This window comes from Akebia trifoliata, chromosome 13, assembly GCF_017979445.1.
Source record: "Akebia trifoliata isolate Shusen 1 chromosome 13, ASM1797944v1, whole genome shotgun sequence".
Lineage (NCBI taxonomy): Eukaryota > Viridiplantae > Streptophyta > Magnoliopsida > Ranunculales > Lardizabalaceae > Akebia > Akebia trifoliata.
Genome location: NC_141387.1, coordinates 556,229 through 568,580, shown reverse-complemented (window position 1 = coordinate 568,580; position 12,352 = coordinate 556,229). Strand labels below are relative to the sequence as shown.

At 36.9% G+C, this 12,352-nt stretch overlaps 2 protein-coding genes across 6 annotated transcripts; one reads left to right on the top strand and one right to left on the bottom strand.

Moving 5' to 3' along the window:
- Positions 1-78: 78 nt before the first annotated feature.
- Positions 79-3,278, top strand: LOC147387071 (putative protein FAR1-RELATED SEQUENCE 10). 4 transcript variants are annotated; one of them, XM_086420776.1, is made up of 4 exons: positions 80-612; positions 704-1,696; positions 1,775-2,218; positions 2,299-3,278. In XM_086420776.1, the coding sequence occupies exons 2-4, from the start codon at positions 710-712 to the stop codon at positions 2,941-2,943; spliced, it is 2,076 nt and encodes a 691-aa protein (XP_086276902.1). In that variant the 5' UTR covers positions 80-612; positions 704-709; the 3' UTR covers positions 2,944-3,278. The 4 variants fall into 4 exon arrangements, with proteins under 4 accessions (XP_086276901.1, XP_086276902.1, XP_086276903.1 ...); XM_086420777.1 differs by having other exon boundaries at positions 81-247; XM_086420778.1 differs by having other exon boundaries at positions 395-415.
- An 811-nt stretch (positions 3,279-4,089) lies between these two features.
- LOC147387070 (NOL1/NOP2/sun family protein / antitermination NusB domain-containing protein) lies at positions 4,090-12,286 on the bottom strand. Of its 2 annotated transcripts, XM_086420779.1 has the most exons (18): positions 11,944-12,286; positions 10,872-10,934; positions 10,509-10,663; positions 9,939-10,052; positions 9,649-9,714; positions 9,171-9,254; positions 8,993-9,079; positions 8,415-8,506; positions 8,258-8,318; positions 8,020-8,079; positions 7,512-7,572; positions 6,735-6,842; positions 6,287-6,405; positions 6,080-6,151; positions 5,836-5,921; positions 5,094-5,190; positions 4,606-4,750; positions 4,090-4,475 (listed from the first exon to the last, which is right to left on the bottom strand). In XM_086420779.1, exons 1-17 carry the CDS (start codon positions 12,167-12,169, stop codon positions 4,619-4,621), a joined length of 1,683 nt encoding a protein of 560 aa, XP_086276905.1. In that variant the 5' UTR covers positions 12,170-12,286; the 3' UTR covers positions 4,090-4,475; positions 4,606-4,618. The 2 variants fall into 2 exon arrangements, with proteins under 2 accessions (XP_086276905.1, XP_086276906.1); XM_086420780.1 differs by lacking the exons at positions 10,509-10,663; positions 11,944-12,286.
- Positions 12,287-12,352: the final 66 nt, after the last annotated feature.

Genomic DNA, 12,352 nt, shown 5'->3' with positions numbered 1-12,352 from the left:
GTCAGAGCACACGTTGACAAGACCCGTAATTTTATGGAGTCTACTTTATGTTGGGCTTGGGCTTCAATGTTGGGTCCAATCAATGGATCATCAACGCCGGACATTTTGGGGACTGATATAACCAGGCACATTAAATGCAGTATAAAGTAAAAAGTTGCAGTAATATTGCCAGGACGAAATGTCTACGACTAGCGAAACACTGAATATAGGGAAATTGCGTGGAAGAAGAAGTAAGGAAAGCTGAAGGGTAATCTCTCTCTCTCACACACACACTTAGGGTTCTGGTTTTCAAGTTCTCTGTAATTGCATAATTGAGTTTCTCTATTACTTTTCTGATTTACTGAAACGAAATGGCACTAATTTTAGGGTTTTTGTTTGAATCAATCAAACAATTTGGTGAAAAAATCGAACCTTGGTGAGTATAAACTCTCAATCAAACAAACTATTGTTCTTGAATCCCTAGAGACCAACACATTGTAACTATGGTTCAAGTTAAAACCAAGTTCTCTTTTAGATTCATTAGTGTGGATGGTTAGACCAACTGTTCACACTCCCCAAGGTGTATACTGATTCCTGCTATCCAACACCCATCTTGATATTTAGTCAAATAAGGTTCAATTTTTAGTCCTTCTGAACATGAATTATAAATTATTTATTTATTTTTATTTTTTGAGAATTTTGTATTGATTTTTCTATGTTGAAGTATGAAATGGGAACTTCAAAGTCACCAAAGGGTGTCAATTGCTGGATCCGTAGGCAACAATGCCCATGCGGTGAGCGTAAATGTTATATTAGATACGAAGAAGGGAAGAGTGAAGAAGCGTCAAGATCAGAACTTGTGGCCATTAAATATCTCGATGCGGTTCCTCCTTATGTAGGACAGACTTTTGAGACCGATGACGAAGCCTTTGAATATTACAGCAATTTTGCTAGGAAGAATGGGTTTGCTATCAGGAGAGAAAGTTCGAGGAGTAATGAAGATCGAGGGGTTTATATAAGAGTATTTGCTTGTCATCGTTATGGTCCCGAACGTATTAGAAGAAGATCAGGAGAGCGAAAGAGAGGTCGGAAAACATCAGTATGTGGATGTGAGGCTCGAATGTACATTCTTAAGAAGTTTGTTGGAGGTGCAATTCGATGGACCGTTAGGCAATTTCATAACGACCATAATCATGAATTGTTGAAAGATGACCAAGTACGTTTCCTTCCTGCATATCGTAAAATTCCCGATGCAGATAGAGAACGGATTTTATTACTCTATAAATCCGGTTGTTCTGTGCGCCACATACTAAAGGTGATGCAATTAGAAAATGGGGGGGAAGCAGGACAATTACCGTTTATAGATAGAGATGTGAGAAACTTTCTTCAGTCTTGTAAGAAAATTGATCGTGAAAATGATTTGTCAGAGCTTCTTAATATTTGTAAGAATATGAAGGAGAGAGATGCGGATTTCGTTTACAATTATACAATGTATGAGAATGCTAAGCTTGAAAACATTGCTTGGTCGTACGGGGGCTGTGTTCGTGCATATAAAGCGTTTGGTGATGTAGTTGTCTTTGATGCCACATATCGTGAGATAAGTTATGATAGGCTTCTTGGGGTATGGTTGGGCATAGACAATAATGGCAAAACCATCTTCTTTGGTTGTGTTCTCTTAAGAGATGAAACATCTCAATCCTTTGCATGGGCCTTACAGGTTGGTGTCCACAAATTCACATTTAATATTTTTATGCACACCCATAGTTCTTTTTCTTATGATTTCCTTTCCATACAGGTTTTTCTTCGATTTATGCAAGGAAGATGCCCAAAGACGATTCTAACTGATCTAGATTTGGGGCTTGGAGATGCTATAACAAATATGTTGCCCCATACTAAGCATGTTGTTTGTATGTGGCATATTGTCTCCAAACTGTCAAGTTGGTTCTCATTTCCAGTTGGAGCACGCTACGAAGAATTTAAGATCGAGTTCGATAGGTTGTATAATGTGGAAAGTAAGAAGGATTTTGAGTGTCAGTGGAATCTGATGGTTACTCGTTTCGGACTTAGTTCAAATAAACACCTTGCTTTACTTTTTTCTCACCGCACATCATGGGTGCTTCCTTACATAAGAGGTTATTTTCTTGCTAAAATGATGACAGTGGAGTACTCAAAATCCATAGATGCATTCTTGAAAGAAATCTTGAATTCACAAACATGTTTGGAGAGCTTTTTCGAACAGGTATTGCCTTTGGATTTATTCAGTTTTCGGTAATATTTTCACACATTGTGATTGTATGATTTGTTTTGGATTCCGTGTAGGTGGGTATTGTCGCCAATTCTAGAAATCAAGCAGGAGAAGAAGTAATTGAAGATGTTCATGTTAGAACATCCATGCCCATTGAAGAACACGCTTCCGGCATTCTTACACCTTATGCCTTCAATCTATTACAACATGAAATTGTGTTGTCCATGCAATGTGCAGCACTCGAAACAGCGAATGGGTCATATGTTGTGCGGCATCACAAGAAGCTGGATGAAGCGTGTCATGTGAGTTGGATTCCGAAGGATGAAAAGATTAGTTGTTCTTGCAAAGAATTTGAAGCCTCGGGAATCTTATGTAGACACGCTCTTCGAGTACTTGCACTAAAGAACTATTTTCACGTTCCCGACAAATATTTGCCAATTAGATGGCGACGAGAGAGCTCATTAATTCAAAGTAATTCGGATGATTGGTCTCAGGCATTCCAAACCCTGACTTCAGCTTTATTCACAGAGTCATCAATCTCGAAAGTGAGTGTCGATTATGTTCATAGAGAACTCACAAGGATCTTGAACCATGTTAGAAATATGGCAACCAGTGATGGGATTGCTTTGAATTTGGAATCTATTCCACCAATGGATGCTAGAATGGATGATTTTGCAAATGGTGGTGAATGCAACTCTACTTGGAACTCACTTCAATAAAAAATAAAAATAAAAACTAAGGGACAACTAAAGAATAAAATGGACTAGAAATTGTTGAAGAGGCCACACAATGGGGGAAAAAGTTGTGAAGGTTGTAGTTTCAGTGTATTTGTATCTTATTTAATTGCTCTCTGCCTATATTTTTGAAGATGGAGTCAGCTATATGGACATCTGTTCAAGAGAATACTAATGGTTGGCTCATGAACAAGTTCATGTAATCTTTAAGTTATTGCACAACCAACTGGATTTTAGGATGGTTGGCATCTGTAATTTTAGCAGGATGTAATATTAATGTTTAACTACTTCATGCCAAGAATTTTCAATTATATTTTTCACTTAATTTTTTTTTTCCAAAGATTTATAGTATTTCCAACTTTAGTGGTACCACCAAAATGTTAACGCTAATGATTTTCTGACTCAAAAATTTTCACTTGGTAAAAAGATCTATGGTTTTGTGTCCTTACCATGTCAGCCAAGTATGGACCAAGTAAAAAAAATTTAGTCAAAAAATCACGACTCAAACATTAATACTCTACCCTCAATCTCCAATTAACTACGACCAAAGAATTTCTGATCAATATTACCATCTATCAAGTATAATGAGCTTCCAACATTTTGATAATGAGACTTCTTAGAGCTCAGCTCCCAAAACATTAGAGCAAAGTTCATAAGCAACACATCTAACATGAGAAAGAGTAGCTTCCCATACTCAGAGATTCTGTTAGCACGAAGAAGTGAAAAACAGAGAAGAAATCCAGTTTCTTTCTATCTTGTTTGGTTTAACAGTAGAAAAACTTAAGCTTGAAGAGAAAAAGGGGTAGAGTGTAATTATCAGTGCCCTTATTAGATATGAGCATTTCTGTTTTCTCCATTTCTCTCTGATTCGGAAAGAAAAAGAGAGGAAAAATTGGCCCCTTTTTCTCTCCATTATTTTTCTTCTCTCCACTCACTTAACAATCCAAACAAGAGAAATGGAGAGTAACTCACTTTTTTCGTTTCTTTTCTCTCTATTTCTCACAATCCAAACACATGGTAAGAGTAGCTTCCCACATGAGTTGAGAGCTCAAAACAACTCAGTAAGCACTTCCAACTCCCAAACTGAAGCTGGAAGCTTGCTTCGGAGCTAATCAAAACAGAGACTAAAAGTTGGACCCATTCACTAGTGTTGCTTTTCATTTCCAGCTTAAGTTTATCACAAATTACAAAATGCTTCATAATAAGAGAACAAGTTTCTTATGCATAGTTATTCACTCTGCTCTGCGCTTGCTTGCACGTTGCAACCCCGCAAACATCTATGCCTTCCCTTACAGGTGCCTAGGAAGCTTTTGAAGATCCTTGCCTGGCTTACTAGAATCATCTTTCTATCACATTTGGCTCAAAACTGGTCCTGAGTGGTTCTTGTCATCTTCAAGTGATCACAGATTCCTTTAAGTGGTATTGAAACCACCAATAACCACGCAATTGTTCTCAAATGCTTTATCAAAGTCAGTTTTATGAACCCTTTTGCTGCTTTTCCCAATTTAGTGCACCACCTGCATAAATAAGGCCTATTGATATAAGAGGCAACCAACCCAATGAGATGAAGTTTCCGTGGTACTTTGGTGTCTTTCAAAGTATGTATGAGAATTTAAAAGAGAACAAATTCAACCAGGTTTGATTTACCTATATCTTATAACTATAAAGATCGCAACAGACGAGCAGCAAAGGACCCATCAAGGGAATGCTTCACTGGATTCGAAAAATAGAAGCCACTAGGCATCACAAAATGGGGTGGAACATATCTATCAACAGAATCTATGGAGAATTCCTGCAAGAAAAGAATATGTATCTTCATCATAAACGCATAAAAATACCATCTATTAAGTTGAGGGGGGTTTTGATCTCATCTACTCCCAAATATTTTGTATGCATGAATACCATCAATATAATGCAAATGGTGAATTACAAAGCTGATCGAAAGAGAAACTGCATTTTGTAAGGATCTTTCAAGAACATCTAATCTTTATTTGGTCTTTCGATAAAACTCACAGCAAATGGACTAATCGGTTCAAGTTTTCTCAAATTCTCTGGTGGTCAGAAACTGAAATCATGAAATTGAAGAAATGGACACATGGATCTTTTAAAAGATAAAAATAGTCAAAATTACTTACAGAATGCCTTTGAAGAAATGCAGCCACTCTTTCCTCATTCTCTTCAGGATCAATTGAGCAAGTGCTGTACACTAGTATCCCTCCTGGCTTTACCAACCTATAAATGCAATTATGGAAAAATATAATAAAATATTTGCCACATAAAATGTATGAAATGCCTTATGCGGGAAGGTTCCATTAGAATGACAGAAATCACGTCCAAATGCATAAGATATAAAAGTACATATTTGGGCAAATAAGTTAAACTGCACATGATATGTTTTACAATAAAGGATACAAATTTATAATAAAGGCATTTTTCCAAATACATCGATTGGCATGTGCATACTAGTTAGGAACTCATCTTGAAACTTTTAATCTTAAAATCAGCCCATTCTGAAACTTATAATGTGATGAGAAATGACACCAAAGTTAATAATGGTGAGATGGACGATTCATAATTTCAAATTTTAACCACTTTTTGATAGGGTTAGAATTTTCAGAATGGCCGATTGTTGGTAGATGATCTCCATGGATCCTCATCTCCATGTGGGGTCCACAGACCCACATAAAAATCCGCCCATTCTAACATTTTTGGCATTACTAAAATGAATTACAAGTTGAAATATTATGGACAGTCCATTTCACCATTAAATTGATTCAACATTTTACAGGATTATAAGTATTCAGAAAGGGTTGATTTTGCAGTAGAATAATCTTCATGTGTGTCCCACCATGAGAGAGGGAGGGAGAGAGAGCTAACATAGAAGATGCATCAAGGAGCTCATCCTGCAAGTTCTTCAGCTGTTCCATATCCTCTAATCTCCTATTCCAGCGCAAGTCCGCTCTCTTCATCAATGAGTAAAGAAGGAAAGAAGTGGTGAGACCTTTGCACATGTTTTTATGGATAAATAAAACTACAAAATTATGAGTCTCAACCACATAGTTAGACTAGTTGCAACCAATTACTGTCTTTAAGATCCACAACGTTTCTATGGAAGAAATACCTTGGAGAGAACACCCAATCCAGAACAAGGGGTGTCCAGCAAAACTTTATCAGACTTCACTAGATTCTTTTCCTGCAATAAAGAAAAAAATTTCAAACCAAAAAGGGGAAAAAAATGAAACCCACATTAGCTATATATTTAATGTGAGTGAAAACATCGTCATACTCAAAGCCTAATTCAAGAGTAAGGGTCAGCATAGCAACATACAGTGAAAATTCGAAGATCAGCATGAATAGTGGTGATGACATCATCAACTTCGTGCAACTTGGCTGTCTCTTTGAGAATTCTTAACCGGCCTTCATTTATGTCAACTGCAGATACCATACCTGTGACCAAGGAAAGCATCTCCGAAATTACTCAAAACTGCTCATCTGGATTACTCAAGAACACAAGAAACTATAAAACAAATGATTACTATAAACCCAAAAGCACATATTAGCATTAGCCCCAAAAGCAGAAAAAAATGGCAGATTCTGAAGCTTTGGTCCATCAGTTAGATTGTCAAGATTGATGACATGGGTACCAATGGGATGTGAAGGGGACAATTTCATTGAATAAATGGTATAATACTCTCACGTGATTCTCCCATATCTTAAAATACTAAATGCAACAACTTCTCAGATAAACAAATACAAAATTTCTATTAAAATCTCACCTTGGCCACTCAACCGCGATGCCATGAAAAGGGTCTTCCCTCCAGGGGCAGCACAACAGTCAATAATGGTGTCTCCTGGTTGTGGATCCACAACAGACACCACCATACCTACAGAGAAATCAAATACATTTCATTCAATATGTATATAGATCCAAACTCCATCAAAAATGACATCTAAAGTACTTGAGAAAGAAACGTTGTGGCAGTTTTAAGTATATCATAGATGGTTATGATTTTCTTTTAGTTTGATCTAATGATCTGTATCATCCAATAAGGTTGTTTCTGATTTAATATCGCTCCTGGCTAAGACCCTCCAGTGTGGAACCCAAACCTTGCATGTGGTCCACACAACTTGATATTCATTTATGGATAAAAATTAGGATGTAAGACAAGAAAACAAATTTTCTTGCATGGGGAGGACAAATCGCAGTACAGTTGGGAAATTTGAGATAAGGTGCTGTCGATGATGACATTGATGGTTCCTTAACTCAGGTGAGGGTAACTAAAATACCATACTCGATCTTTGTATTTGTCAACATCTTGTCAAAGCATGTTTATTACTTCAAGTTCAGATATCCAAGCTCTTGAGTGAGATCATCTCCCCCCCCCTCCAAAAAAAATAAAAATAAATAAATAAATAAATAATAATTAAAATCATATACCATATATATGTAAATATGCAAACTATATTAGTGCATTTGTATCCTATTTTAGTCAATACCCACCAGTATGGAACTCAGAAAATAAACCCAACTGAAATCAGGGAAAAGGACTGACCTGCACTCTCGTCTTGAACTGAACACAAACCTTCTTTCAGCAATCCAGCTTGTATGACAATCTAACAGCAGTAAATATAGAAAACTTAGGACGACATAAAATAACAAGGAAAATCAATGTTTATGATCTTTTTGACTTTTGATTACTGTTGTGGCATGACTATAAAGATTAGAAAAGAGAGATGGCATTTGGTTCAAGTTTAATAAGAAACTTCTATCACTGATGTTTTTGGAATGGTATTTGGGACCTCAAGATTGCAACAGAAAGCTCCATCCAATTGAACATTAGGCTCAATCTCAAGGTCCTAAACAACAACAAAAAATATGAACAATGACTAAATAAGAATTCAATACTCTTCCCCAGTTAATTTTCATTAATGTATAGGATTTTGTGAAAATGTAATTCCTTCCATAGTTGAACTTTATTATAAAAATACTGTTTATCATTATGATGATGAAAGTTTATAGTTATTCCAAAAAATTAGAACAGAAACATTTTGAATGCATACCTGCAGTCCAGTTGTGATGCGAACAAAATCGTCCAAGTGCAGCGAAAGCTCATGGGGAACCTGAAGTGCAACAAAATACAAGTTCCAAGATGGCACATTTAGAGTTTCGGACAAATTATTTTCTTGTCATGTACATCCACCAGGGGAATTCCGGATATATAGCCAAGTATTTAAAGAATTTTAAGTAACATATTAGTCATAAGTAATGCTACCCTTAGAGAAAAAATAAGCAAAGCACCTTCAACATCTTAAGCCGCGTTACAAGATCAGCTCTTGTAAAACCTTTCCTAGTGTTTACCCTGACATTAGAATTAGAAGAGGTGGCTGCAAATCAGCCAAACATCAGTGACCCATTTGATCGTATTGACAGCAGGAAATGAAATGTGATTAAAAACCTGAGGCTGAAACTTGGATCACTGTTATTCCACATCATCAGTTTCTCTGCTTCTTCTTGCCCTAGATACTTTGTCCATCGCCTTACCATCCACTGGATTTATAAATAAAAAAATCATGAAAATTTTACTAGGGTATTAGCCTCATGAAAATGAAAAGCACATTTCATTGCTAAAACTGCAGATTATCAAACACAAATGAGGAGAGGATCATTGTAAGGGTGTCTAAGGTACACACTGGTCATATGTTCATTGATCTAGAGCTTCCAATATATTGTTCACCTGGTCTAGAAATGAAGTCTATACAAAATAAGTATACAATCCAATCAATAAACATCTTGGATCATATGATATGAGAGTAGTTCTGTAAGCCATGTACCCATGGGTTTGATGGTAAAAAACGACCGTTGTCTGCACTATGAGCAGAGTGCAGATGTAAGGTTAGCATAATTGAGCTACTTTGCCCAAACAGGTCTATAGCTCACGCAGGCAGTGTACTGTCTCAACTAATCAACTGTGAGGGAGATCGATCCCAGCCTATCAATCAAAAGATGAAATGAAGCAGAGAGTCAAAAACTTACAACTGGATGGGAATGAAGTGTGGCGATTGCACGTGCTCGTGCACGATCATCGCCCTCTAGTTTGGGTAGTGGAAGGGAGTCGTTTTCCTGAACCAAGAGATAGTCAAGAAAGACCATCATTTGATAAACCCAAGTTACAAGTGGGCAAACATGAAGCATGGTGCAGAAGCTGCCAAACCTTAAGTTGAACTAGCTTCCGCAAAATCCCGTTCACCATGTTACCTGCGCCTGGCCTAAGAGCAACCTTTGCAAGCCTGACATTCTGAAATTTTATAATATATTCCACAGCCTAAAGCATCAGTAACAAGCCTAAATATAATGACAAACTAAAACATGAAAATAAAAGACATGCTAAAGTTACAAACTACCCCCAAACATTATATTAAGACCATGGACTAATAAAAAATGAAAATAAGCCCAAAAAATAAAAGTAAAAGTCCAAAACAGAAGACTAAATAAACATAACATCTAATGACCCAATAGAAAATGATAATGATCTCTGATGTCTTCATCAACGATTGTATTAATGACCTGACATATTGTACATTAGAAAGTTACTCCATATCCCACTTGGGGTCCAACATAATGTAATGATTACTTCTAACTAAGCAAGAATCCCACTTCATAGCCTTCTAGAATATTAATCAGGTAAATACCTCATCTACTACAGCATATGGTGGCATATCCAGCTTCACTATCTCATATGAACCAATTCGAAGAATCTGTGAACAGAAAAACAAACATTTCAAGAAAAGTAATCGAAAATACTTTACTTTCAGAAATTCAATACTCCAATCTTGAAGTGGTTTCTAAGGCATGTGCATGGTATAGGCTTGTTGCATTTAACCTCCAATATTTCACCAATGGGGTAATCCTACCATCTAGTCAAGATATAAAATATCAACAGTTAAACTTAGGAAAAAGCTGAAAAATAGAGAAATGGTACCTGCAAAAGAAGAGGTTCCATGCCTCGAAATGTTTTCTCATCGTGACATAATGACCCTATAAGATGATCAAGATATTTTCTCCAACGAATGGTACCTCCAACAATGCTCGTCACCTATAACAGAGAAAACTGAGGGTTCAATGCCACATATATAGAAGTCCAGCGTACCATTCATCAAGTAATGCCAATCCAAAATACTATCTGATGAAATTCCAAGAAATGCCTATGAAATCTGAAGAAATACAACGCCCACCCCACCCCTACATGCACATGCACACACACCCACATCCACACCCCCCACACACACACACGCACGCCACACACACACACACACACACACACACACGTACAAAGACTCTACGTAAACTTCGTTCAAATAAGTCTCATATAAGTTTCAGACCCCTCGTGATCAGTCTAAAATTTTTCGCCCGAAAAAGGAAAGAAAAAATCAAAATAACCCCTCTGAAAATTGAAATACTAGTCATATACATCATGAAAGGTAAAGCATGATGTTTCCTCAGTACTATTACTCCGACTTACTCGTAAATACATATGTAAGAGAAGAAATACCAGTCTGAGTTCCCTATCGTCCAAATCCCGGGTGCGAAAACCAAGTGTTCTTTCAACATATCCCATCTCATTGTCCCCCGAACCCTTGCCTTTATCGTTCAAAAGGTCGGCGAAAGCACCCCCTAGTTCTATCCGCATCAATCTCACCGCAGATACTATAGCCCCAAAACAAACACATATACATGTATATTTAAAAACATTGCAATTCCAATATGTGCTTATACCGACAGAGAATTAAACAGATAAGAAAAACAGAAACATCATTGAAACAGTGGGTACAACTCGTAATTATTGCGCAAGGCATGTTAGCGAAACCGCTTATTAATCAAATAAACCCACATAGAATAAAAATGATTGATTTACCTGCTCTGTGAGGCGAAACCTTCGAATTCAAATTGTGGGTTTTCTCTGCAGGATTGAGAGGTCCTGAAATTCAAATTTCATAAATTAAATACAGAACAACGTCCATCAGTATCTAAGATCAGGACTCACTCATATGCTTGTTAGTTATAATGCAACTTATCACACTAACATGAGCCGAAAGAAACTAAAATACGCAGGAGGAGACGAACTACCGATTGAAAACACGACTGATCTATATATATATATATGGGTCAGGTTCAAACGACAACCATTTCAACACACATATAGACAACGTGTTTTGTCTTATATGGGCAAAAATGTTTGGAATGGGCTGATTTTTTGTGAGGATGATCTCTGTGGTGAGGAGATCATCCTTGCCAAAAATCAGCTCATTATGAAACTTCTAGACCGTCCAATTTTTGTTGAAAAATTATAGACCGTCCAATTTTTGTAAATCAATTTTGATGGGGTTAGAAGTTTTGGAATGTGATGATTTTTTTCCAGGATGATCCCCTCATCACAGAGATCATCCTCACAAAAAATCAGCCCATTCCAAACATTTTTGCCCATATAAGACAAACACGTTGTCTATATGTGTGTCGCAATGTGTGTTGCAGGAACCCGACCCTATATATATATATATATATATATATGGGTCGCGTTCTTAAGACTCATATTGCGTCACACCGTTTTGTCTTATATGGGCAAAAATGTTTGGAATGAGCTGATTTTTTGTGAGGATGATCTCTGTGATGAGGGGATCATCCTGGCAAAAAATCATCTCATTCCAAAACTTCTAATCCCATCAAAATTGATTTACAAAAATTGGACGGTCTATAATTTTTCAACAAAAATTGGACGGTCTAGAAGTTTCATAATGAGCTGATTTTTGGCAAGATGATCTCCTCACCATAGAGATCATCCTCACAAAAAATCAGCCCATTCCAAATATTTTTGCCCATATAAGACAAAACGGTGTGTCGCAATATGAGTCTTCGGAACGCTGTTCAATATATATATATATATATAGAGAGAGAGAGAGAGAGAGAGAGAGAGAGAGACTGGGATTTACCTTTTCTGTGAGAAATCCTAGTATTCGCGTGCCGAGTTCTTTTGACGGGTTTTAAGGGTCTCGAAGTTGAAACTTTATCTCTCTCTGCAGATTTAACTGTTCGAAGAGAAAAACAATTCACCATTAATGATGGTTTTGCGAAGTAAGGAGGAGATTTCAGATGGAGAAGAAATTTTGAATGAGAGATAGAGAAAGGAGAATAAACGCGCGAAATGGTTCCCTCCATCTTCGAAGTTCGAACAAAAACCAACTAAGCAATTGGTCTCGCAGGGATAACTGGATAAGTAGTGCGTGCGAAACATTTGGGTTGTTTGGGAACGATAGTAAGTTTATTCTGGAATAGAATAATGTCATCTGTTGTGCTTCCAACGGAAATACTTTGACTAATCTCTCTTTCAAATTAGAGGCA